This window comes from Lynx rufus, unplaced genomic scaffold (assembly GCF_022079265.1).
Source record: "Lynx rufus isolate CCGP_SWC_20201006 ecotype Redwood Valley unplaced genomic scaffold, mLynRuf1.p SCAF_5, whole genome shotgun sequence".
Classification (NCBI taxonomy): domain Eukaryota; kingdom Metazoa; phylum Chordata; class Mammalia; order Carnivora; family Felidae; genus Lynx; species Lynx rufus.
The window spans coordinates 99,929,412-99,956,595 of record NW_025814867.1 but is presented as its reverse complement, the minus strand read 5'-3'; the positions used below and the strand labels follow the sequence as shown (position 1 = coordinate 99,956,595).

General features: G+C 35.1%; 1 protein-coding gene across 1 annotated transcript; it reads right to left on the bottom strand.

The window, feature by feature from the left end:
• Window positions 1–209: 209 nt before the first annotated feature.
• Window positions 210–27,103, bottom strand: ATG3 (autophagy related 3). The gene is made up of 12 exons (XM_047100356.1): window positions 26,708–27,103; window positions 23,955–23,996; window positions 20,222–20,271; window positions 17,475–17,545; window positions 15,774–15,881; window positions 10,753–10,802; window positions 8,396–8,477; window positions 5,137–5,171; window positions 4,731–4,886; window positions 3,623–3,750; window positions 1,879–1,947; window positions 210–444 (listed from the first exon to the last, which is right to left on the bottom strand). Exons 1-12 carry the CDS (start codon window positions 26,777–26,779, stop codon window positions 363–365), a joined length of 945 nt encoding a protein of 314 aa, XP_046956312.1. The 5' UTR covers window positions 26,780–27,103; the 3' UTR covers window positions 210–362.
• Between the last annotated feature and the right edge of the window lie 81 nt (window positions 27,104–27,184).

Below are 27,184 nucleotides of genomic sequence, written 5' to 3'. Positions count from 1 at the left end.
GCTCTGGGCTGATGGCTCAGAGCCTGGAGCCTGTTTCCGATTCTGTGTCTCCCTCTCTCTCTGCCCCTCCCCCGTTCATGCTCTGCCTCTCTCTGTCCCAAAAATAAATAAACGTTGAAAAAAAAAATTTTTTAAATACTACTATCATCTTTTGATAAGAAGCAAGAAAAACAGTCTCCTTACACTCATTTTTATTAAACAAATAAGGCTGGTAGTGGAACTTTTTTTATTTAATGCATAAACATATAAGTCCCTTTATTAGAGAAATTGTACATATTGGTGTATATGGTCAATGTCACATCTATGGGTTAATTCTTTAAAAATCAGAACCAGTAATTAGGATAAATTCTATGCTCTCTTCGTTACATTGTGAAGTGTCTTGTGTAGTCATATTCTATTGTTGGAATGACAGCTTGTACGAACTTCAAGAAAATTAGAAGATACCTAAAGGTCTTTAGCTAAGGAAAATTGATTGGTAAATAGTACTAGGATTTAAGCTAACATTGTAATTATCCTTATTAAACAATTTCTCAGAAAAAATACATAAGACAAAATCTTAAGTATATTAAAAAATAATTCATGGAAGTTTGTGTCTATTCAACATGAGGTTCTCTGTAACTTGAAGACTGCTTGACCTACTCCCATTTAGCATCTAAATGTGAAACTTCCTAATAAGTATGAGTTTGCATGAGCCCATTTTTTTTTTTTTTTTATATAAAAGTGAGAACAAGGTTGTTCATGTTTAAATGAGTGGGAAATGGTTCCTTTACTGCCTATTAGTTTGTTAGAAAATAAGACAGGGTAAAAAATATAAAAGCACTGAAGCAAAAGAGAAAAAAATAATTAAGTGGAAACCCTCCATAAGGACTGATTGTAGTTAGTGTATGTACTTGCCATACAATCTGCTACACTAGACTGTGTTTAATAAAATCCTGAATTTTTTTTCTATGTTCCACTGCACCTGAAAATATTAAGACCTTAACTTTTATTGGGGGAACTGATGACTCAATTATTAAACACAGAGTCTTACAAGTCGCTACCCAGTCTCCAACACAGAGATGAATGCTCAAGTTATGCGCAATAGGGTTTCAGGAATCAGATTGGCTTGGTCCGAGGGTTCCAGGTTTGTTTCAGTGTCAAATAAGCCCAGTGTTCCTCTGAGGGACACACTTTATTAGCAATTTTTAGGTCCTTTACAGTTCTAAGACAGGGGTGACCCCTCACAGTCTACATCTAACACTAAGTGGCAAGAACCAAGTGTTATATCAATGTAGCACCAAACTTATGTAAACTATCTGGCATCTACATTATTGACTTTGGCTGCTTTTGCCAAATCCATGCTATGGGTACATGTATTTCAGGATCCAGCAGTTTACTTAGTTTACTCTTGTCAACCCCAGAAGTAGGAAAACCATAGTAAGATATAAGAAGGGTGCTCTTAAAATAAAAAAGATACTCTATTTTAAGAATATATGAAATATACTTCGTGTGCTTTACTTTTTATTAACCTATTAAGCTGAATTCTGTTTCAGAGACCTCAGAATGACACAACCTAACTTTACTTTTACCTGATGGGAAGCACATTTTTTAATAATAGTTAAACTGGAAATATACTTAGGGAAAAGATACTCAAGTGTTATCCTCTAAATTAGGAGGTTACTCTTCTTTTTGCCCGTTTTTTTCCATTAAGAGCAATGGTTCTATATTCACATACTCTTAGCCATTGCCTCCTCCACAAACAAAAGCAACTAGCAAGCTGCTATGAGGGGCTAAAACAAGTTATAGGTACTGTGTCATTAACATTATACTACATGTCCCAAAGAGGAAAACAATCCTAGGAGCCAATGTGCCACTAATGACATACACAGGTAAGGATACATATGAACACCAAGTTCTCCCCCTCCTTCTGCAACAGTCTCAATGATTTTCTTCATCACCTCAGCATGCCTAAAAGCAAAAGAATAAATAAATCTTATCAGCATAGATTAGATCAAAATAGGAAAAGCAAGGAATCTACCTTATTAGTGTCAGTGAATTAATTTTAACGTAATAGTTATATTATAAAATATTCTCCTTCCTATTCCCAAACAAATCAGATTGTTGAGTCACGTAGAATATTTTACTGGAGCTCAGGCTAAATTTTAAAAGCTATGGTAGTCACAAACACAATGGCACTAGTTAGCTATCCTACAATGCGGGCTGAAGGAGTTTGGGGGATAGTGCAGCAGAAAACTAGAGAAAAGGGAAACCATGCCAGGGTATAATTGCAGAGCAAGGGCTGTGTGCTCTAAGAAACAAGAATTATACCAGGCAAATTCAAAAAACCTACATGGTAACAGCTAATCAAAAAAAAAAAAAAAAAAAGAGACATATTTACAATGCTGGAATTTCAGCTGCTCAAATATTTAGCTGAGAATAAGCCCCTGCTCACTCTCTCTCAAAATAAAAATAAAATACAGTTAAAAAAAAAAAAAAAAAAAGATTCTCAGAGTCCTGAGAATCCAAAAACATAATCTGAGGTGGCCCATGGCCAGGCCTAAAATGTACTTGAAATCTTACCTTATAGGCCCCCAACTTTTTGCTACTTACATTACATTGTATAATACAGCCATTTATTAAAACGTTTAACATTAATTACCAGTTAAATTACTTATCTCTTTTCCCTAACACAGCTAAGAAAGAGACATGCCTCAGTTTGATAAGCACCATCCTAAAACCTCAAACCATCAGAGAAGGCAACAAAATAAAATGAAAACCTTTCAGATAATCCAAAACTAAAACTAAGGACTCTTGAATTACTTTTCAGTTAGCAATATTAACAACTCTTGACATAAATGAACTGGAAAAATGAACTAGGCTTTCTATTGGATAAAGTATGAGGATAAAGAGGTTGCAAAAAATAAGAAAATACTAAGAATTTTTAAAAACTAGAATGTTGCATCTAATTAGTCAATGGAATACCAAAGTTTTCATCCAAAAAATATTGTTACCAGAATTTCTCAGTGATTTGTAAGAGTTACCCATTAGAAATAACAGAGTAAATTGTGCATATAGAGCCCGCTTCACTTACTTGGCCCTACGAAAACACAATGATGCAAAGAAAATCCCAAATAGTAGGGCTGAATATCTCTTAACTGGAGACTAAAGGAAAATAGAAACTCTGAATACATCTTCCTTCACTAACCAATAAAAGGAGATAAATAAAAAACACAAGGATAACTTTATACTCCACATTCATAGCAAGATTTATCACAATAGGGCAAACCATGTCTAAATGATGAGTACTTTTTAATCTAAAGAGCATCTTCTAAACTATTCTTGGAGCTGAAAACAGTAAAACCACAAAGATCTATACTACACTATAGCTAAACACACAAAGAGAACAAAAAATAGTCTTATTAATTAAACTTATAATAAATTGGGTCTTTTTCCTTTGTTCTTACATATTTAAGCACAAGAACCTTTCTAAAAAAGACAAAAGAGAATTTTACTTGCTTATTAAACTTTTCTGTTAGGACACTTTGTTTACAGACTCTCAAGTAATAAATCCTTATGGACACACAACACACACACAACACACACACACACACACACACACACACACACACACACACACACACACCTGCACGGGTGAACTGAACACATAGGAGGAGGTGGGAGATGAGGGTGATTTTCAATGGTCACTGTTTTCTTCACATGATCTTGACTGATGTCTTCATACATGTGTTCAACTGTTAAAGGCTGCCTTTGCTGAAATGATAAAAAATGTTTTGAAATCACTGTTTAAAATCTTTCAAGCCTGGGGCACCTGGGTGGCTCAGTCAATTGAGCATCGAACTTCGGCTCAGGTCATGATCTTGCGTGGTTCAGAAGTTCAAGCCCCACATTGGGCTGGCTGCTGTCAGCACAGAGCCTGTTTCAGATCCTCTTGCGCTCTCTCTCAAAAAACAAAAACAAAAACAAAGAAACAAAAAACACTTAAAAAATTTCAGGCCTAAACTTCAATGTTTAAAATAGATATATCCCTCCCTCCCATATCACCTGCAATACACTATTACAGACTATTTCGAATCACCAGACTCTTTGGGGAAGAAATTACAATTTATTTATACTAGGGAAAGGAGGAAGGAGTCTGTACACCAAGGTTATATAACTTCAGCTGCAGTAAAGATTCCACAAAAAAGTAGGTTCATAGCTGTCGAAACAACTTTATAACTTTATAATTCATCTTTGGGGCCTATTTTGTTTTACTTTTTTATTTTCCCATTTATAGTCATAAGAATGACATACATGTTAAAACAAGTTGATTTTATTTCAGTTATCCCTTAATTCAATTACGTAAACAAGTTAAAAAAAAAAAAAGGTTTTCCGTCTTAAGGAAAAAAAACACACGCAACATGATCATTTTGTAAATGTCTTATGTATGCAACAAATGTAATATCCCCAAAATTTAATACAAGAAACTAAGTTCAATTTCTCTTATATTTTGAATGAATAACCTCAAGAACAAAGCAATAAATATGTAGCAGATTATTTCTGTTTAATTCTTAGTAGTGTTATTGTCACACTGAATAATTCATAGTTTCTTTAAAATAAGAATCAAGTTCAGTATTAATCATGAAATTATAAAACAAATGATTTCTAAAATTTAAAAGGTCACAGTATATACACATGGACCTAATGACAAAGGAATTAAATCCAAAAATTATAAATATATTTTCTGTTTGTACCTCATCATAGCCGAACAACCATAGCCGTGGTGTCTGGTAGTATTTATCATAAGTGATATAAAGGTCGTAAGTTCGCGTTTGCAAAATAGCATCTTCACCTCCAGCATCAGTTTTAGCTTTACAAGCTTCTACCATTTTCCTTGTGTCTAGGGTAGCCTAGCAATAATGGAGAAAAATTTACAGCCGTTAAAATTAGTATGAATGTAACAATTTAGAAAAGGTAATTTTCCCACCTTATATTTTTTTCCAAAAACAAATAGAACTTAAAAGTCAAAGCTAAAATGTTATACACTATAACCAATGTAAACATACAAATAAAAGTTTACTGGAAAGATCAAGATACTATTAGAAATATTAATCAGCAAGTTTATTCAGTAAAAGTTAACTAAAAACTCAATTTACAAACCTCATCTGTTTCCAACAATCCACTCTCTTCATATTCTGTTATAAAAAGCAACAAAAGATTAATCAAGTACAAGATTTCTTAAACCAAATAACATATATTACTTCAGAGTATGATTCAAAACCTGGGTTTTTGCTTTTGTTTTTACTTTATTTACTTATTTATTGACTTTTTTATTTTGAGAGACAGAGACAGCATGAGCAGGAGAAGGGCAGAAAGAGAGGGGGAGAGAGAGTCCCAAGCAGGCTCTGCACTGTCAGCACAGAGCCTGACACAGGGCTTAAACTCACGAAACCATGAGATCAAGACCTGAGCCAAAACCAAGAGTCGAATGCTTAACCGACTGAGCCACCCAGGCACCCCTGCTTTTGTTTTTAACTGAAGATATTGAATAGGTATGAGTGGGCTAATTCCACACTTCCAAAGCAGCACTATACCTGACAAAGCCAGAGAACATTAGCATGGCAAGGCTTGGTCCACACTACTGTCTATTAGCAATACCAAATGGCATGATACTGTAGAACCCTCCAGTGACTCCACTGTATAACATAAGGCTGTTTATATAATTGCATAAAGTGTGCTTATTAAAATCATCAGTGACTTCCTCTTTGCTGAATCCAGGGGTAAATTCCCAGGTTTCATCTTAACTGACCTTCCAAGACCATCTGGATGATTTATTCCCACCTTCCTGAACACTTTCCTTGGCTTTGCCTCTCATCTCAGTGGCTTCTCCTTTACTAACTTCTATGCTTGGTTCTTCTTCATCTCAACTTTATTTCCTTTTTTTTCTTTCTTTTCTTTTAAAAAAACTCTATAGTAACCAAGGGCTCAGTTTTTGGACTTTGTCTTTTCTCTATCTACCCTTACTCCCTTGATGATTTCATCCAGTCTGATAGCTTTAAATGCTACTGATCCCCAAATTTACCCCTGCTCACAATATCTAACTCTTCACTTATGGCTCCAATGGAATGACTAATGTACATGGCAAACAGCACACATCTAAAACTGAACTCCTAAACTCCCCCTCCAAAGCTATTTGGTCCTACAATTTTCCTCATCTCAGTTCAAGACACCTTGCCAGACACTCACACCAAAAATCTTTGGCTACTCTGTCTCTCCCATGCCACTTCCCACTCAGCAGCAAATCCCTTTGACCCTACCCTCAAAATATGTCCAGAAGTCTATTTCTCATCACTTTCAGTGTTGCCACTCGAGCCCAACCTCTTATCATTTCTTGCCTAGATTATCCAAACAGCGTCCTGTTGTCCCTAATCCCCTTCAGCCTGTTCTCAATACAACAATTACAGTGATTCTGTTAAAATAGTAAATCTTATTCTAAGTTGCTCTTCTAGTTAGAAAAACCTTCCAATGGCTTCTCATCTCACTGAATTAAATCCAGGGCCCTACATGATCTGGTCCCAAGGTTACCTCATTGACTCCATGCCTTACTTCTCTGCCCTCGCTCATCTCTGGACACAGGATTTTTTTTTTTTTTAAAGTAAGTTCTGTACCCAATGTGGGGCTTGAACTTATGACCTCGAGATCAAGAGTCACATGCCCTACCGACCGAGCCAGCTAGGTGCCCCTGCTCACAGTATTTTATATAAGCCACACAAGCTCCTTCCTCAGGGCCTCAGATATCCAAATAGCTTGCTCACTCACCTCCTGCCAGGCTTTACTTAAAATTCATATTCTCAATGAATTTCTTGACCAACCTATTTTAAATAGTACTCATCCCTCCCCAAGACTCTGTCCCCTCCCCCTCCTTTATTTTGCTAATACTTATAACCACCTAATAAAGTATATTGCTTATCTATTTTTTTTGTCTCCCATAACTAGAATATAAGCTCCGTAAGATGTCTACTGCTTTATCTCTAGCACCAAGAACAGTGCCTGCTACATAGATACTATATTGCCCAATAAACATTTGCTGACTAATGAAAACTGCCTGTTATATTAATTATTATATTACCTCCTATACCATCAACACAGTTTTTTAAGCAAAATTCCACACACAGCAATTTTTTCTTCAGCTCTATCCAAGGGAAATGTCACAAACACACTAAAAGGCTGTCGGTCAGATATTTAAGGCAGTCCCACAACTTGTACTCTAAAAACAGTGCTTTCTTCACTGTTTTCTTCCTACCCTCTACCCCAGCCTGGGTAACTGTACACCATTCAGACAGATGGAATGCGCAAAAGTATTTGTGCAAGAAGGTGGTTCTGACAATTATGAGACATCCAGGTACAAAGGAAACTACACAAGTACCTCTGAAGTTCAGGATATCTGGACTGGAGGTTTAGATACAGAAGTCGATCACTGGGATGATTGGTATGTGAGGTTGCTGTGAGCAATTCTGGTTACAAGTAACTCATACAGATTTCTTCCAAGAATGGGTGTTTGCCACAAAAATAAGGACAAAACTCTCACTAGAATTCAGTAACAGATATACAGCTAGGTTTCATGAAGACTCAAAAGTAATTTAGAAAACAAAACAGAAAAGTACTTTGAGTCAAGACTATGCTGGTAATTCAGCTACGCGTCATCTCCTCATGAGCAAACGCCACTTGCTATTAACAGCACCTCGACTCTCCCTGGCACCATCTTCCACTTCTGCGTGCTACAGAACATTTCTATCTCACCATAAATTCTATGTATTTGGTCAAAAGAAGAAAAGTAAATGCATAATACAAGAGCACACTTTGCTCTGCTCTAAAATAGTTTTCAAGAATTAGCTTTTAAGTGGGCACCTGGGTGGCTTAATGGGTTAAGTGTCCAACTCTTGATTTTGGCTCAGGTCATGATCTCTTGGTCTGTGAGTTTGAACCCTGCATCCAGCTCTGCGCTGACAGCATGGAGCCTGCTTGGGATTCTCTGTCTCCCTCTCTCTCTGCCCCTCCCCTGTTCAAGCATGTGCCCACATTGTAGGCGCGCTCTCTCTCTCTCTCTCTCTCTCTCTCTCTCTCTCAGAAATAAACATTAAAGAAAAAAAAAAAAGAATTAGAGCTGTCCCCAGTGTTAAAGATTTATGACTAAGATGTATCCCACTAGAAATAATACTATCAAGGCTATGCCTTAGGTAAAGTAGAAGAGTCCAAGATAAGGTAAGTTCTGCACTACTTAAGTTTAAATAAAAGCCTCTGTAGGTTGTTAAATGTTAAAACCTAGAACACAATGGAGTAGAATTCTTGTCCACCTCAACTAGAAATACTCCAAAATCCATATTCTAGTGTGATTAAAGCAAATCTAGAACACAAATACCTTCCATATCTGCAGCTTCTCCTTCATCTTCCTCTTCTTCCTCCTCACATATTGCTGAGCAATCTTGAAGTTTTATACTGTCCTTTGAAAATAAGTATATTTAAAGTCACTTAAGTATGTCCATTAGTTCACACACTGAGCACTCATGCATCAGCACAGTGCAAACCACCGTGAAAATAAGAGTGGTAAAGACAGTTCTTATCCTCAAGAAACTCCTACTCCACTGGAGATGACAAACCCATAAGCCAAATATTAAAAATGATATGCTAAGTGCTGTGACTGAAAAATATAAAAGTATTATAGAAGTACCAAGAATCACCTAAGCTCTCCATTTAAAAATAGTTGTCAGTTGCACTTCCAAAAAACTGTATTTTTATTTAACCAATTCATTAGTATTAGGAAACTGGTTCATAGTTATAACTTACTTACACACATAATTTAAAAGAAAAAAAAGGTATATTTTATAAATCACAATACATTTATAAGTTAAACTTATTAGAAATCAAACATTATGTTCTAATTTGTTAACAATATCTTCAGTTGAATTTAGTAAAATTATCAGACTCTACAGTTACTATAATATGTAAGATTTCAGTTCAATTTTTAACCTATATTTGCACTAGAATAAAAGAATAATGCTAACCAAAGACAAGCCTAATATAGAATTATTTCACAAAATCAATATTCTAAAAAAGTGAAGTCAATGTAGTAAAAAAAAAAAAAAAAAAAAATCCTGGATATCTAGTTTCACCTAATTCGTAATTTTACTTAGGGAAGATTTTATTTACCACTAGAAGCTTAAATTGTATGTATCATTACTACACTCAAAATGTGAAACCAGAGAAGAAAGATAATATCTGGGTAATTATTAGAAGAGCCAATATCTGACAAAGTGATTGTTAAGGGAAATTTTAATCATGTTGATGTCATGGTGATCATACTTGAAACAGAATACAGTAGAAATCAACAAGAAAGATTAATATTTGGGTCTGGACAACAAATATTCTAAGCACTAAATTATGAAAAATAATATAAATTCTATATTAAATAGGAAATGACAGGAAAGATACATTCCAGTTGTCCATTATTCTAAGTAGTCACACTTTAGTAGGACATAAGGATGTTAGATGGGATATCAAGTACCATATTAACCACTACGGCATTTATAAAAAATTCTTTCAAGAATTATCATCAACCTATCATAAAATGCTACCCCACACTACACTGCCATTTATCATTCCCAAAGGCTGAAGGATACATAATTAACAGCCGGAGTAAACAAGATTTTCTAAAGTAGCCAAAGCCATTTTGGGGTTTTTCAGTCATTCAAACTCTCCAAAAAACAGAATTTCAAAAAGCTGAATTTTCAGGCCAATGAACTGAACCTTAATCCCTAGCAAGCATAAAACTGTACATTAAAAAAACAAAACAAAAAGAAAACTTGTTTTAGTTTCTAACCCTTCCTGTTAAGACTCAGTTATGAATCCCAAAAGATCTAAATGATAAAAACACACAAAAAAGAGTATCTTAAACTTGTAGCAAATGTTGTATCAAGTGTTTCCTAAGGACAAAAGAAATGCAATTATTCTGTCCAAACATTCTGCTCTCTAAGAGATCTATTAACAAAATAATAAAGAAAAGATAAGAATAAAGGCATTTTGTATTTTTCATATTATTTCAAATATAAAAATATGAAGACAGCTTCAATCATCCTCTCTTTAGAAATGAAAAGTTTCTATAATAAAGTTAGCTTGAATTAACTGAAAATTTTCAAGCAGAAAAATTCCACCCCGTTACAGATTTTTATCCCCTCTCCCCACAATAAACCATACAATAAAACCCAACTGATTTAGCTCCCACTCAGTCAAAATCCATTCTGGATGATGTTAAAATTTACCTTTAAATTTTCAAAAACAAAATTTTCAAAAACAAAAACTTCCACTGAAAACAACAGTAAATTAAGAGATTACAGAGGGAATGAGTAAATTACTTAAGACAATGTTTAAACTACAAAATTTGAAATTAGTAGCTACTAATCACTAAGTACATAAACCTCTTCAAAAACTTCTATTCACAGAAAATTTTGTACTTAAAAATAAAAAAATTTCTTTTAAACTAGCGTAGTAGCCTTCCCAATTAGTGACAATTAGTTGTTTTTACCAGTTACAATCTGAAAAAAAAATTTTATCATACACAGATTTAGGAAGATAAGCACTGAGAAGGAGTAGTTTTGATATGATCATATAAAAAAGTGAGAGGAGAAAAAAATAACTCGAATTTTAAAAAGCTTGAATAAGAATATATATATGCAAATAATTACAACACTGAATTTAGAAATGTAACTAATTAACCAGTACCTTGCTCTCCAATGTAATCTCCTTAACTGCTTCAGTTATTCCTGCAATACCTGTTTAAAATTCAAAAAAATACCTGAATTAAAGTGTAAACATCTACCATTTCCCAGATTCAAACAACATATAAATTAACACTTAAAATTACCTAAATTCTCACAACTCCTCTGAAATAAGGAGGCAATGTTAGCAGTATTTTACAAATAAACTCTAATAGGAATAAATAATGCCAAAAGCACTTCTCAAATTAAAAAATATACCAATTTGATATTTTACCATGAATTATTCTATCACTCATTTACCATTCCTCATTTACTTTCCCTGTGTGAGTCTTTATCAAATATATATTCATTCTCAGAGTAAACACATTAGAAGACTATAGGATTCATATTCATATTTCATTTAAACCTGCATTAAAATTTTCTCAAGAAGATATTAATGTTATTTGTTTCAGAAATCTAGGAGAGCCAGAAGTAGTAATACCATACCACACTTACATGGACCTTTCTATTTTATTGTTTCCATAGGTTATTTGATCCTTATAAACACTATCCTTTGAGGTAATTAGGTAATCATTTCTCCTTATAAAGAAATGAATGAGACTTGCTGAGTCTCACAGTGAAGAAACTGGGATTCGAATCCATATGTGCTACCTTTTAGTTCAATGCTCTGTCTACTGCACCCCATTAAGCAACTACCTTGAACATACTTGTCTCAATGAAGGTGGCACTAAGCAGATGGCAGCACCACAAGTCAGCTAAGTACATTTTCATTTAAAATACATGCCAGTTTATTTATTTTATTTATTTATTCATTTAGAGAACAAGCATGGGAGGGGCAGAGACACAGGGAGAGACAGAGAATCCCAAGCAGGCCTCATTTTGTCAGTGTGGAGCCTGATGCAGGGCTCAAACTCACAAATCATGACATCATGACCTGAACTGAAATCAAGAGTCAGCTGCTTAACCAACTGAGCCACCCAGGCGCCCCCACCACCACTTTTTTAAAAGCTTCTTTATTTATTTTGAGAAAGAGAGACAGAGACAGGGAGGGAACATGAGTGGGGGAGGGGCAGAAAGACAGGGAGAGAGAGAACATGTCAATCTTTCTAATTTGATGGTTTATTTAAAAAAAATTTTTTTAAACATTTATTCATTTTTTGAGAGACAGAGAGAGAGCACAAGCAGGGGAGGGGCAGAGAGAGGGGGAGACACAATCCGAAGCAGGCTCCAGGCTCTGAGCTGTCAGCACAGAGCCCAATGCGGGGCTTGAACTCATGATACGCAAGATCATGACCTGAGCTGAAGTCGGACACTTAGCCAACTGAGCCACCCAGGTGCCCCCCTAATTTGATAGTTTAAGAAGGATGAGATACACTAGAGAAAAAACTCTACATACAAAATATGCTTTGCTCCCTTTTTAATCTTCTAAAACTTTGAGAAATCTGTTCAACATGTCCAAAGAATAACTCACTTTTTACTAATAGAAAATATCACAATCCACAGCTCTAGCACAATGCTTTTACTTCATCCTTTTTTAGAAATTATTATATAATAAATACGATTATTTCATAACATTAAGACCCAAATCTTAACATACTGAATTGGTATTACAAAATGATTCCCTGAATCCAATACATAGATACAAAGAAAATAAACCTCTTCAATTCATTTATATATAATAATGCAGTAGTATGCCACTAGACTCTTCTAAATGTAGGACTAACAAAGAAAAAAAAAAGCTCAAATGACTCTAATGAGGGTAACATTCTCAAAGACTGTGATGGTTAATTTTATGTCACCTTGGCTACGTTACTGTGTCCAGATGCCTGGTCAAACACCAGTCTAGATGTAGCTTTGAAGGTGGTTTTTAGATTTTTGTAGACTCTAACATTTAAATCAGTAGACTTTGAGTAAAGTAGATCACTCCCCATAATGTAGGTGGGCCTCATCCAATCAGTTGAAGGCTTTATAAGAAAAGACTGAAGTGCTCAGAAGGACAGAATTCTGCTTTCAGACTATCTTCACACTCAGGCGGAAGCAATCAACCCTTACCTGGGTCTTCGGCCTGCTGGCCAGTCCATCCTATAAACTGCAATCTTGCTAGCTACCCACAATCATGTAAGCCAATTCCTCAAAATAAATCTATGTATACCTATATATCTATACCTGTATCTACCTCTATAATGTAATCTATATCTATATATATACATTCTATTGTTTCTGTTTCTCTGAGAACCATGACTAATACAAGGGCTAAAAGAAATAAAAGAAACCTATGAGAAGCAAGGATGAAGCAAAGAGAACTGAGGTAACTAAGGAACCGGGCACATGGCCTTTTGAGTCCATCGGAAGTAGTGTTTTAATCAGATCAGGACAGAGTTTAAACTAAAATTCTAAGGATATCTCTCCAGCAGGGCAAACATTTTTTCAGTTGTTGAATTTCTTTAATAGACTTTCATCAATCCAATCGTACTAATACCTACTTACCTCTGTAATGAATGCCTTTGTAAATAGCACCAAATTTTGAGCTAGTGATTATGGAATAGAATACAACCAGACAACAGAATAGCTCATTTACTTCACATCAGAAACATACTGATACAACTAATGGCTTTGGTTAGTCAACAATTGCCTATAGAGGTCCTGCGCATGTCATCCAGACAGAGGAAAACTAAAGCAGAGCAGCTGAACAATTTTGGAAAGGTCAAAAAATAAAGGTTTTCAAACCACATTTTCTTAAGGCCTTGACTAATTAACACTCAACACATTAAGAAACAAACAAGTTTCGGAATATTATTCAGCCATCAAAAAGAATGAAATCTTGCCATTTACAACAACATGGATGGAACTAGAGTATATTATGCTAAGTGAAATAAATCAGTCAGGGAAAGACAAATATATGATTTCACTCCTATGTAGAATTTAAGAAATAAAACAGATGAACACAGGGGAAGGCAAGGCAAAATAAGATAAAAACAGAGAGGGAGGCAAACCATAAGAGACTCTTAACTATAGAGAACTGAGGGCTGCTGGAGGGGAGGTGGGTTAGGGGATGGACTAGATGGGTGATGGGCACTAAGGAGGGCACTTGGGATGAGCACTGGGTGTTATATATTAAGTGATGAATCATTATTTTTGTTTTATATATATATATTTTTTTCAATATATGAAATTTATTGCCAAATTGGTTTCCATACAACACCCAGTGCTCATCCCAAAAGGTGCCCTCCTCAATACCCATCACCCACCCTCCCCTCCCTCCCACCCCCCATCAGCCCTCAGTTTGTTCTCAGTTTTATTTATTTATTTATTTATTTATTTATTTATTTATTTATTTTTTTATAAAAATTTTTTTTTTCAACGTTTATTTATTTTTGGGACAGAGAGAGACAGAGCATGAACAGGGGAGGGGCAGAGGGAGAGGGAGACACAGAATCGGAAACAGGCTCCAGGCTCTGAGCCATCAGCCCAGAGCCCGACGCGGGGCTCGAACTCACGGACCGCGAGATCGTGACCTGGCTGAAGTCGGACGCTTAACCGACTGCGCCACCCAGGCGCCCCTTGTTCTCAGTTTTTAAGAGTCTCTTATGCTTTGGCTCTCTCCCACTCTAACCTCTTTTTTTTTTTTTTTTTAAGTGATGAATCATTAAATTCTACTCCTGAAACCAATACTGCACCATATGTTGACTAACTTGAATTTAAATAAAATCCTGGAAGAAAGAAAAAGAAACAGGTTTCAAATGAAGAAGCCCAAGCACTGAATCTATGCTTCTATCACCATGAAGAAACACATGGCAGTGTCCCTTTTTAAGGGTAGAGAAAAACTGACCTAACAAGGTACTTTTTCCTGTGCAGATTACTTAGCCCTCTGACCACTGTATGGGTCTCAACAGATGGCAGCAATATGTCCTTCACAGAACACTTGGTACTGTCTGGAGGCATTCTTAATTACCACAATTGGGTAAGTACTACTGGCATCTAGTAGGCATCTAGTACCAGAGATACTGCTAAATATTCTGTAATGTACAGGAAATGCTACAACAAAGAATCACGCAGCCCAAAACGTTAGTAGTGCTAAGACTGAGAAACCCTGTGCTAGTACTACTTTTGATACAGCTGCTACTCTCTAGGACTTAGAAAATTTATCTTTAGTACCTAGATTTAAACTCAGAACACATTTTCTCCATTAAAACTAAGCCAAAAATGGCACTTATATAACTGTGTAAATTAACTAATTGTTAACTATTAACTAACATTAATTAATTCATGTAACTGTATATTATGTAACTACATACAACTACATAAATGCACATTAGTATATGCTGCTGTCTCTGTCATAAATGGTAGTTAGCTATAGCAGCATATACTAATCTACGTTTACATAGTTAAATACAGTAGCAAAATTGGTGTTTAGGACTTGGAATAAAAAATCATATTCAGATTTACAACTTCTGCAAACACACTTATGAAAGGCTTAAATTTAGTCAATTTCTTTAACAAAAATCTATTGATCAACTTGTGTATCAGATACTATGTTAGATACTGAGGATTCAGCAATGAATCTCTACCTCCACAGAGTATACAGTGTTTGTCACTGAACAAATAATTATTAAATAATTTTAAATGTGGGTCTCTGAGTACAATAAATACAACCGTAGTTCCTGTCCTAAAGTTCGTCACACAGCAATGGAATGACACGTAAATAAGGAACTCTAAAGCAAAGCAGTATGCATACTCAGCAATACTAATTGTCTTTCTTTCTTTAGAAATAAAGAAAATGACATGGATATTTTCAAATTGCTACTGAAGTAGCAGTACTATAGAAATTTGGTATTCTCCAAAGGCACTTTTTCTTTTTTTTTCCAATTTGTCTTCCTGCTATTTTTCAGGTAAAAGTGTATTGGGACAACTGTGCCTTATGTATCCTTTGTTGTTGTTGTTTTATAAAATCAATGCTGTTATAAAAGATTGTAAAAGAGTTTAAAACAATTTAGACTAAAATACAGTATTTTATTCTCCTCTTACCTGTGTTATGGTAAGTATCTACCCATCCCCCATCACCATCATCTTCTTCAATGATAGCTTCCAATTCATCTGAATATTCCATCTGTTTGCACCGCTTGTAGCATGGCACTATTAAACAAGTGGCAAATACAGTTACTAGCACATAATCTGCTTCCTATGAATCCATTAGAAAAAAAGGGAAAATTTATTCCATTTTAAGGAAATACTGTATTTCATTTCTAATAAGTGCTTAAGTAAGTGTTTAAAGAATTATATTCAGCTCATAAATACATTAATGATCACACTTATCTTTCCCTAAATAGCTCTGTCAGAACACAGGTAGAAAAGTTCTACTGAAATTTTTTTTTGTTTGTTTATTTACTTATTTTGACAGAGAGGGAAAGGGGGAGAGGGAGAGGGAGAGGGAGAGGGAGAGGGAGAGGGCGAGGGCGAGAGCGAGAGAGAGCACAAGAGGTGGAGGGGCAGAGAGAGAGGGAGAGAGAGAATCCCAGGCAGGATCCACACGGTCAGCACAGAACCTGACATGGGGCTCAATCCCACAAACTATGAGATCATGACCTAAGCCAATATCAAGAGTCCAATGCTTAACTCACTGAGCCATCCAAGTGCCTCTCTACTTGAAAGTTTCTGTGTATTCTTTACCCTGATGGTCTGTGAAGAACAGCAAGCTAAAGCCAGAGATGACACTGTACAATTTCAGGCTAATGAATAATAATACCTTATTTTAATGGCTTTACTCTCAAAACATGAAGGCACCACCTGGCATTCTCAGAGGTGGTAGAGGTGACCTCCAGTTTGCAATGCTGCAGTAACTTTCAATATGTATTTCATAATTCATACCTAAGTTCCAGCTATTCATAAAGGATAAGCTAGTGTAAAAGTCACTAACTGCTAAATTTTACTATCTTCTATAATATCGGAGCCAAGTTTTTCATATAGCATATGTGTGAACAGTTATTTTTATTCACACAAACCTAGAACTGAACAATTATAAGGTAAAAACATGATGTAGAGTCGAGAAATTGCTATTCATCTCCTGATTTCTTTAAAAAACAAGCAGGATATAAATGAGCAACTCTAATAAAACATATGCTGTAGGAAAGAAAAAAAAAACCTGGTATGTTATACATATTTTCCTTTGCTGTAATAGATAAACCAGAACAAAAATCAATGTGCTGTTTTGTGATTAGATAGGGACTATAACAACCTTCTGAGGCTGTTTTCATAAATAAGAAACCACTTGTTTCAAAAAACAATTTTGTTCCTAAAGGCAATCTTTAAAAGACACAATGGATAATAAAATCTTTAGCTTGGAGCTTTTAGATGTCAAAGGTAGTATCAATTTCATTTTTCATGACAAATGTTTAAGTCTAAAGGAGATCAGAATCAAACAGCTAAAAAAATTATGACTATGAAGTCAACTTTTGAAAAAGGCCATTAAAATTCCAACTCTGCTCGGGTCCTTTTCCTCCACACCTTACAAGTGGATCTTTTTGGCAAAAAGAAGTTAACAAAAAGGAAGAGGGTAAAAATCAAATAAGGAAAAAATACTCTAGCAACAGAAAACACAGCACTTCATCAAATTTTTAAATTTCTGTCTGAGAGAAGCTGTAAGTATGGCTTCAAGCATAAATTAAGTTTTATTTTTTTAAATATAACTCTTTGTGCAAGATTTACTGATATACACAATGTAATTCTTACCATTTTTGGTGACCAAAAATTGTTTGCCTGTTGGTAGATATGCCTTCACTTTCAATTCTTCCCCTGTAGCCCTTTAAAGAGTAAAAAGGACCAAATATGAGAACTATTTTAACAGGCAAAGACAGAACAGAAGCTATCACATCTAAATACCAAAACTACACAATCCACACTCTTGACAAAACGGTCTCAGGACTGGTTTGGGAAGGATACTGTTAAGTGATGTATGTTAGGGCACGGAAAGACACAGCATTTTAAGTAAAATGTACTAAGAGACACAGACAGACCTAACAGAATTTATATTACACATGAGACAAAAAAGACAACAATACAGAATTACTAAACAACTATTATGTTTGCCTCAAACAAAAAGAAAATGTTGTTCCTTAGTGAGTATAATCTCAGACTTTGAGTTCTAAAGTATTGTTCATCTTCAGACCAAGAGGAGGCCAGAAAAATAGTTGCATGACATTACATAACAAAGTAGGTGGTTGGCAAGATCCTTGTTTCTTCCACTCTATTAAAATTGGAACTAAGAGAAAAAAGATGCTTTGAGTCACAAGATGATAATGTTAAAAATAATGAGTGAAAACAGAAAAAATCCTTTTATCAAGTATTTATTAACTGTAAGACTTAATAACTTTTATTTACTCCTCGGAACTCAAAGTGGTAATATTAACATCTCTATTTTAGCTTAAAGAAGTCAGATGGCTCACAGTCATAAAACCAAAACACAGAACAGCAGGGCTCCTGCTCTTCACCACTATTCCCTCTGTGGGTCAGAGCCAGCTATAACCATTTCTGATTTTTCATAGCTACTTTGGACTATCAAGAATTGGTTCAAAGATTCTTCTGTGGGTCTCATAATGGAATTGGCCAGAGCTGGAGCGGCATGTGGTTTACTGCAAAAACTGAGAGTCTGCTGCCTTATCAGAGCTTCAGTCTAAAGTTTAACACATTTGAGCACAAAATAAAGCCAGGAAATGACCTACTATCTTTTAGTAGCCACCTAGGCTTCTTTAGACCATTCTCAACTGTCAAATTCAACAATGAAATGGCAATGCCTTAAGTTCTGAGTGAAGAATATACAACAAGGTCATGATGGTGCCTGCAGACACGAAACTGTAACATACAAATCATCTTTTTCTAGCACAGGTTTTAAATGAATCTCCTTTGGCTCCAGCTGTTCGGCCAGTATGGACACTGGAGTAACTAACTTCTAAGTTACAATAAAATTATTTCAACTATCACATTTCATAAAGTGAAACTATAAACTACCTGCTAAAGAGCCTGACCATATACCAAACCTCCATAATACTACTATTAATCATATGTTTGAACTAATTAGACAAATAAAGACTATGACTAAGAAACCTAAAGAAAATGTATACCTATTAAAGAAAATCCTAAATTACTTCCTTTTATAAAATGTATATTATTTTAAATTTTATATACCTATTTGACTTGAAATATAAAAAATTGTAGGCTAGAACCAAGCTAAATATAGTTTTAACAGACAATTTGTAATCTAAAAAAATCAATCACCCTTACTACATCAGACAACTGCTATGATATTAACTCAATTCTAAATACAAAACAGAAATACACGTAAGGAAGACAAGGACATAAAAATAAACCTGACATTTTGGCCTTTTTTTGTACATTAAGAAACAGTGTTCTAAAAGAGCAATTGACAAAGAGCAGTAACAACTATTTTGGGTATGTGCAAATATAAAAATTAAGAAGAGAATAGGCCACAGATAAAAGAGAGTTTCAACTTTGGCTTAAAACAGTTTTAACTATTTAAGCTCTTTAGATATGAAGGAAAACAGTATCAGTTCTAACTTTATTAATTTTAGAACCCCTGCTCCTAAATCAAAACTACACCTTTCAACAACAATTGTAAAAGTGTCATTGGGGGAATTTAAAAAAAAAAGGGGGGCGGGGGGAGAAGGAGTTGAGCCACTTATATCCAAACAAGATGGTAATTCCAAAACAATTCTAGCCTTTAAATTAAAACAGCTCTGCCAGTATTGGGATCACTTTTTCAGCCACAGTCAGGTAGTTTTACTGTAAGTACTTGAAAGTACTGAAACAGCATTTGTTTTAAAACATTGTTATTATTCAGAATATTTAAAATATGTTATGAGATCTGCTAAGTTGCTTAAATTAATTTTATAATTAAAAGTGTTAATAAAAAAATTAAAATGTAAAAAGCCTATTACCAGCAAATTTCCAGTTAAGACCTTAATGAGTATCATGAACCTTCTTTTCGGCTAATTCCTAAAATGGGAACATACTTTTGAACATGAATACAAAGTTTTATGATTAAAAAACATAAGACTGTAAAATGTCTGTGTTTATTAATGTTATAAAAATATTCAATAAACATTTTAGTTAAAAAAAAAGTGAGCTGGTCATATTTATTGAACTCTTGAACATTAATTTTTAAAGATCCACCGTAAGATCAGACCTAGACACTACAAAGAAAGTGAATACTAATAAAGGAAGACATTTATCTCAAAAATATCTTTTATTCTAATGGAGCAAAACAAAATAGGTATAACACCCAATTTGTCAGCCTTTATTTTACTTTAAGTATCATGGGTACACTGCTTAACAAAGAAATCTATTAGAAGAGGGTTAAACTGGTCATTCTAAAGTTCATGCCCTAATTTATTCTGCCAATTGCCGTGATTATGAAGTCATACCTTTTACTAATTTTCGATTTCTCACTCAAGATTACTTACCATTGCCATGTTGGACAGTGGTGGACTAAGTGATCTCCAGCTGCCACAAACTATTTAGGATTTAGAAGGAATATAAAGAAAAAGGAAAAAGAAAAATTGAACATCACTGAATGTTAGATGGTAAAATACCAAAGTGACCATCGTGTAATCTTGTTACACAATAACCACATAAATGCAAACAACACCAAACCTGCTCTACCAGTCTGGTGATTTATTTTTTATTATTACTAAAACTGCAACATTTTTTACATCCATAAAGTTTAAATTTTGGAAGAAAAAAAGTATTGAGTGTTATTTTTTATTCTTTATTTTAAATTCAATTTTTATCTTCGGATTAAATAATGCCAAAAGGATACTGTATCATGAAATGAACAAAGGTAACACTGCAGGATTTAAAATGTCAAAACCATTTTATGGATAAATAAGATGAAGAGAGATTCTTGCTAGTGGTTGAAAACTCAAAGAAGATCTTTGTGAAAAATTACTAAATAGACACAGGCCTACAATGTAAGAATAGTTTATTACATCACAGTGTACACTTCTCTTTTTTTGTTCTTTTTTAAAATTCAGATAACAGCCCATTTTGAAAGCTTTTTCATATTAACGAGAGTGAGAAACGCAGTGCCAAGCAATGGAGAAGAAGTTAGAAGCTTTTGGATTGACTCAGAAAACACCAACACAGTTAAGAAATTGAATCCTCTAACACCTTGGACTTTCTGGGCAGGTTGAACACTGCACAAGTTTTTGTTTTTCTTCAGAAATAAAAAACTGAGAAAGAAAAGAGTTTAAGCTTTTGAGAATTTCCATTATACATGAGCATGAACTGATCTTACTATAAGACAGGAATCAGGCTTATTCTTGAGAGCAGAAAATGAAAGTCTGTTAAGCGTAACTGCAGTGTCCCAACTCAAGCAATACACATGCACATATTTTCCCAATTACTTCTGTTTCACAACAGCTCTAACTTAAAATCATTGTTCATGGGTTATTACACGCCAAAAAAAAAAAAAAATAGTTACCTTTAATCTTCCAATGCTTTTCTGAGAAAACAATGTCTACATTAATATTCTATCTTCGTTTAAGAAAGTAAAATTTTATAAAATAAGAATTCTAAGAGTAATTTCTTTAGAGAAGATACATTAACAAGATAAGATTTAGCAGCATATTCCCAACAGCAACTTTTCAAATGTTTCTGTTCTTTCATTTCAAAGAATCTTTTTATTATTTAAACTAGTTAAGTGAAGACAAAAAACCCAAATGAAAACAATACTCTCTCCCAAAGTTTTAAGCATTTTAGTTCACTGTAACCAATGCTACCATTAACTCTGTGGTTATCAGAAACTAATTTATTACTGAAAAAGTATTAACTCAACAAAATACAATACAAAAACAGTCAAAAACTTAATTCTTTAATGATATTGCCTTGACTCTAGTATTTTATTCCATGGCACCTCCAGTAGCATCTATTGAAAAACAACAGGGGCACCTAGCTGGCTTAGTTGGTAGAGCATGCAACTTTTGATCTTGGATTTGTGAGTTTGAGCCCCACATTGGGTGTAGAGATTAAAAATTTTTTTAGAAATTAAAAAAACTAAAAAACACTAGAAGAAAAATTATAAAGGAACAAAGAATTGTACAGATAGCTAATATATGTACACATTTATCCTCATTAGCAATGGCCTTTATTGCATGGTTTATATGCTCAAATGAAACAAAATGCAAGGCAGACTCGAGTTTCTCAAGCTGTAGTTTCTCTCAGTGATTAAAAATTGCACTGTACTGAATAATTCCAACAAGACGGAACCAATATTAACATTTTAGTCAGCAACTTTATCCTTCAAGCTATTGTATTACTGATAATCCAGTCACATATATATACGTATATTAATTTTAGTCAGACAATTCTGTATTAGATAATGTCTACCTCTCTTTTTAAACACAGTACTTCCAATACCTCTCAATGAAAACAAAAGAGAGCTGGAGACTAACAGCCAGAAGCCCAGAAACAGTAAGAGAAAACAAATACGTAGATCAACTCAGTATATCATTTATCCGAAGTAAATTATGTCTTATTTTCCTCCTGGAGACTCATTCTAATCAAACTGAACTCTGTAACTGTGTTCTCTCTCAATCCAGCATTATGTGGTTGGTACCCAGCTGAGCTAGTTTTGCCTTGCATTTTTTTTTTTAAAGGAGGAAATTTATAAACCACTTAATGATACAACTCTGTTGGAGTATAACTGTTAGTTATTCATTCTATGGTGAGTAGCTGTTTTAAAACAGTTAGCTTAAGTCTATCCAATGACCACAGACTTGCATCTCTCACTCCAACTGTCTATTTACCAATTAGTCATCTTCCCATATATAAAGCCAAAGAGTGGAAGAAGAATAGCATACTTTCATTCCTGCTCTTGATTTCAGATAGTTTTCAGAGCTATGTCTAAATTATACGTTTGTCTGGCAAGAAAGTTAAGAATATCAAAACTTAATTTTATGTGGTATTCAAAATATTAAACTCTTGGTGCCTAAGGTAGAATCGATCCTTTAGAGAATGTCTAGCCAAAACCCCTCATTTTATAGACGAGAAAACATGAGGCCTGTGTGTAGTAGCTTAACTGATTTGCCCAAGTCAGAAAAGGAGAAATTAAGAGAAATGGGTCTAGAAGGTCGATCTCCCAGGTTCTTTCTATACCACCATCTGTCTTCACTAAAAATAAAGACAATTTCAGATAAAAAGATCAGTTCAGCACACCATTCTCAGAACTCACAAGGATTTGGAACCCAAGAGATTCCATCACAATTGAAAACTGAAAGATCAATAAATTCTTAGGTGTGGTCTTAGAATTTCTAGCAACAGCCAGATCACAAAGCATGGCCCAATTCAAAATGTTTCTTTCAAAACAGTAAATAAAGTTCTATTGCCAGCGAGTGGTATTTTTAATGAAAGTCAAAGGTGAAGCTTAAAATTTTCGCCATTTATTAAGACAAGAAAGTAAGTCTGATGCAACTGTAACTATTCATGAAACTGGAATGTAAAAGGATTTTTAGGACAGTATTTATTTCTCAAAGGATAACAAAACAAACTACCTAAAAAAAGAGAACATTTTTGTTATATAGATTTGGTGAACAAGTAAAATGATTCCTCAAAACCTAATTCTATATTAAAAGTTCAATAAAACACAACTGGCCTATAAAATAGCCATCAGTTTCAGCATTAGGTAGACTCAACATTACTTGGTTAGTAGAAAAAGTTAAAGAATTGTGAGAAAAAAGTCAGCCTTAAGTATGTAGCAATAAAATATTTAAGCTAAATACTGAAAGAAAACATACAAGCAGTAAGCCAAGTTTCCAAATGAAAAGCCATGAAATCTCATGTTTGATGCAGACAAAGGCAAGACACAGCAAACACTACAAGAGCTCCCTGCACAGCTTCAATATAACACAAATATAAGTGAGGGGTAAGTGACCAAGAATATTTTCCATTCCCTCTCCCACCATTTCTAAATCAAGAGGAACTACAGAGAAATATGAGAAGTGGCAAACTGAGAGGGAAGTTACATCTTCTTCTCACATAGGAAGTAGAAGTCCCTATAAAACTGCTAATATAGTCAAAAGAATCTAATTTTAATCAAATCAAAATTAAACTTTAAGATATTTTCTAATAAAACAAAAAAGCCACACAGTTTAATATAATTGTAAGACATAACAGCTTCAGAATATCTTTAACACTCACCTCTTCTGGTGTGATTACACCTGTTTCCTTAAATTTTGATTCCTAAAAAGAGCAAAAAGAATTAACCTATTACACTTTCGCTTTCAAATTAAAGATGTTTGTGGGCAAGTATTTGCCTGGTACCCTTCTAGGCAAAGGAGCACATACAAAAAAGAATGTATCACTGGTACCTAGAGGAATATACAAGTCTAATGAAGGAAACTGACATGAAATAATTACAATTTCATCAGTGCTATAATAGAGCAAAGCTCTTTGGAAAAGCATCCAAAGGTTTATACATTAAGTCTTACAATGATTTTGTACACATCTTTATTTTTACAGAACGATAAAGATGTCTTAAAAATGTTTAGACTTTTTACTATTTAGTGAACATCTCCAACATCTCATTTCAATGGAGTAATATTAGAACCCAAATCTAGAGGTCATAAATTATTTAGTCCTTTCCCATTATTATATCACCAAGATATTGATACAATATTTTCTCCTCCAAAGCAAAGATGCTATTTACCAAATGTTTCTAAATTTTAAGTTAAATGTAAGATTTTGTAGTACAGTCTACAAAAATGAAAGAATTCATTTATGAACATTATTCATTCAACACGTATTTAGAATGACCAATATGTGCCAGGCACTATTTGAAGTAATGGGGCTACAGGAGTGAATAAAATAGACCAAACTGATCCTTGTCCTCATAAGGAATTTAAACTCTAGTGGAGGGAGAAAAGCCAAATGGTAATGAAAACCACGAAGAAAAATGAGGCAGAGAGGAAACTGGTCAGGGGTGGAGGAAAAGAGATGGCTATTTAAAATAGGATGGTGAGAAAACAAAGACTTCCCTGATAGGTGACTACTGAGCAGAGACCTTAAAAAAAATGAACAAGCCACACAGCTGTAAAAGAGCATTTTAGGCAGATGGAGTGGCAAATACAAAAACACAAGGCAAGAGAGCATTAAACGGAGAAACAAACAGGACAGACTAGACTGGCTTAAGCCAAAGTGAGCAAGGAATAAAGTAGCAGTTGAGATAAGGGTCTCTCCCAATCAAGTAGAGGCTTGAAGATCATTGAAAGGACTTTGGCCTTTACTGTACCATGACTTTTCTTAATTTCTACTTGCTAGGATAAGTCACTGTTTCTTTCAAAGGATTTGGTTTTTCTTCCTTGCCATCTTATGTCTAGTAGGAAACTACAGGATTCTCTCTGTAAACAGGGACAGGCAAGGAAAGGATCAATAATTCTGCTTTCCTTATTACTAAAAATACACACTAACAAGTACATTCTGACAAGCTAACACTTTTCAGTTTGGAGAATAAGTAAAATGATTCTTCAAAATATAATTCTAAGTTCAATAAAATACAACTGACCAATAAAACAGTAGTTTTATATTTAATTTGGGAACTCTTTTTCTTTTCCTTGGAAAAAAAAAAGTTTAAGAATATGTATTATTTCAATGCTACATACCTTGGTAGACATATTTCTGAAAAATGACATAATATGCAAAAGAATCATTTGATTTAAATGTCAAAATTATTTTCAATTTCAGAGTTGAATGAGTTATTTTAATTACAAGGGATTTCACTGTAAAATATATATATATATATCATATAACATATATAAAAGCATAGCAAGAGTTGGAATTCCCATTTATAAACTTATCCCCCCCCCCCTTTTTTTTTTACTTGGCCCAACAAGGTATCATTTTAAAATCAGTCTTGGAAATAAATATTAAAAAAGTAAGTACAGGGCTAACATTTCCCTTTGTCATGGAACAGGAGCAAAATAAAGCTACCCACTATTCCTAGCATATCAGAATAACTTCTTGAATAAAGAGGACCAACCATTTCCATGGGTATTTCATCCCTACCGTAAGATTTGTAAAATTTTTACTGAAAGCTTAAAAAAATAATAAAAGCACTTAAGAACTCCCTATTCATTTATTCTCATTGCTCAGTTTTCAGAAAGGAAAAACAATGACAACAAACTTAAATTTTAAGACTTATCAAAACTTGAACGCACTTGTAGAAATTTATCTTTGAAAATAAAGTCACTGCTTTAAAACCAGTATGCTACAAATTTTACTTTAAAGACGCCGTACTGACAATGCAAAAAAATAAGTATATCTAGGAGCGTCAAGCTGCTCCTTATTATCACTTAAACCCAAGATTTACAAATAGTTTTTCGGCTATTTAAAAAACTCAGGAAAGGGAGGTTTTGCCTGGTAGGTTCAATGGTACTGTTGGAGATAATGTTGCACTTCACAGTGTTCTCTGAAATCTAACAAGATGAGACCTCAGTCACAATTTACTCTTTCAAACTCCTAATCATAAGAGACTTTCTATGAAATTTGAGGAATAGTGACATGTCATTTTAATACCAAATACTGATTTCGTTTTTAAAAAGATAAGCAATACGCTCGTTTAAAAAGTTCAAAAGACTTCCGATGTTAAGATTTAACATTCTCAAATCTACTTAGCTGCGGACCACCTTCCAACTTGACGTACCCAGACGCGCTGAGCTCTGACGGGTGGCGACAGCAGTGCTCCAAGTTTACCTGAAGAGCCCGAAAGCCCTACAGAGCAGCTGGATAACACCTCCGGTGTGTGCTGCACCTTTGCCTGTGTCCCATCCCACCCTTACCACCTTCCTACACTTTCCCCCGCCGGAAAACACGGTGTCCCTCCCGGCGCCGGGTCCTCAGTCCCTGCGGAGTTGAGCGTGTACCTGACAGCCCCTGGCAAGCCCGGCCTGGCTTACCTTGAGGACCGGGGTCAGGTACTCAGCCACTTCCAGTGCCTTTCCCTTCACCGTGTTAATCACATTCTGCATCCTGGGGCCGGAGAAGCGGCCGGCCCCGCGATGGGGTGGGAAAGGCAGCGGGGGCAGGGACCGGGAGTCAGAAAAAATCCCCGCTGCCCCCGACGCGCATCGGCACCCAGCCGGCGGCACCAGAGGGGACGGGACGCGACGGGACGGACGGGACGAGGGGGAGGGGCGGCTGCGCCAATCGCGAGGGCAGGGCGCACGCTGCTCACAACCCAGGCAGCGCGCGGAAGACCGGGCCTAGGTGTCTCCCCGGCCGCAAGGGAGGGCGGCGGGGACGAGGGGAGAGTTGGGGGGAGAGGCGGGCGCACGCGCACCCCTCGCCTTCTCGGGAGCTGTCTTCTCCCCCTCGCTTCACTCGCGCCCCTTCCGGCTTCCCCTTCTCTCTCTTGCCGTAGCTCCGCCGCTACC

What these genes read in the sequence shown, in the direction of transcription:
- ATG3 (XM_047100356.1), bottom strand. Translation starts at nt 26,779, where the DNA reads ATGCAGAATGTGATTAACACGGTGAAGGGAAAGGCACTGGAAGTGGCT. An exon ending in AGATACTTACCATAACACAG is followed by an intron (nt 10,803 to 15,773) that starts GTAAGAGGAGAA and finishes AATTTTAAACAG; the next exon opens with GTATTGCAGGAATAACTGAA. An exon ending in TGTTCAGTTCACCCGTGCAG is followed by an intron (nt 1,948 to 3,622) that starts GTGTGTGTGTGT and finishes TTTTGCTTTTAG; the next exon opens with GCATGCTGAGGTGATGAAGA.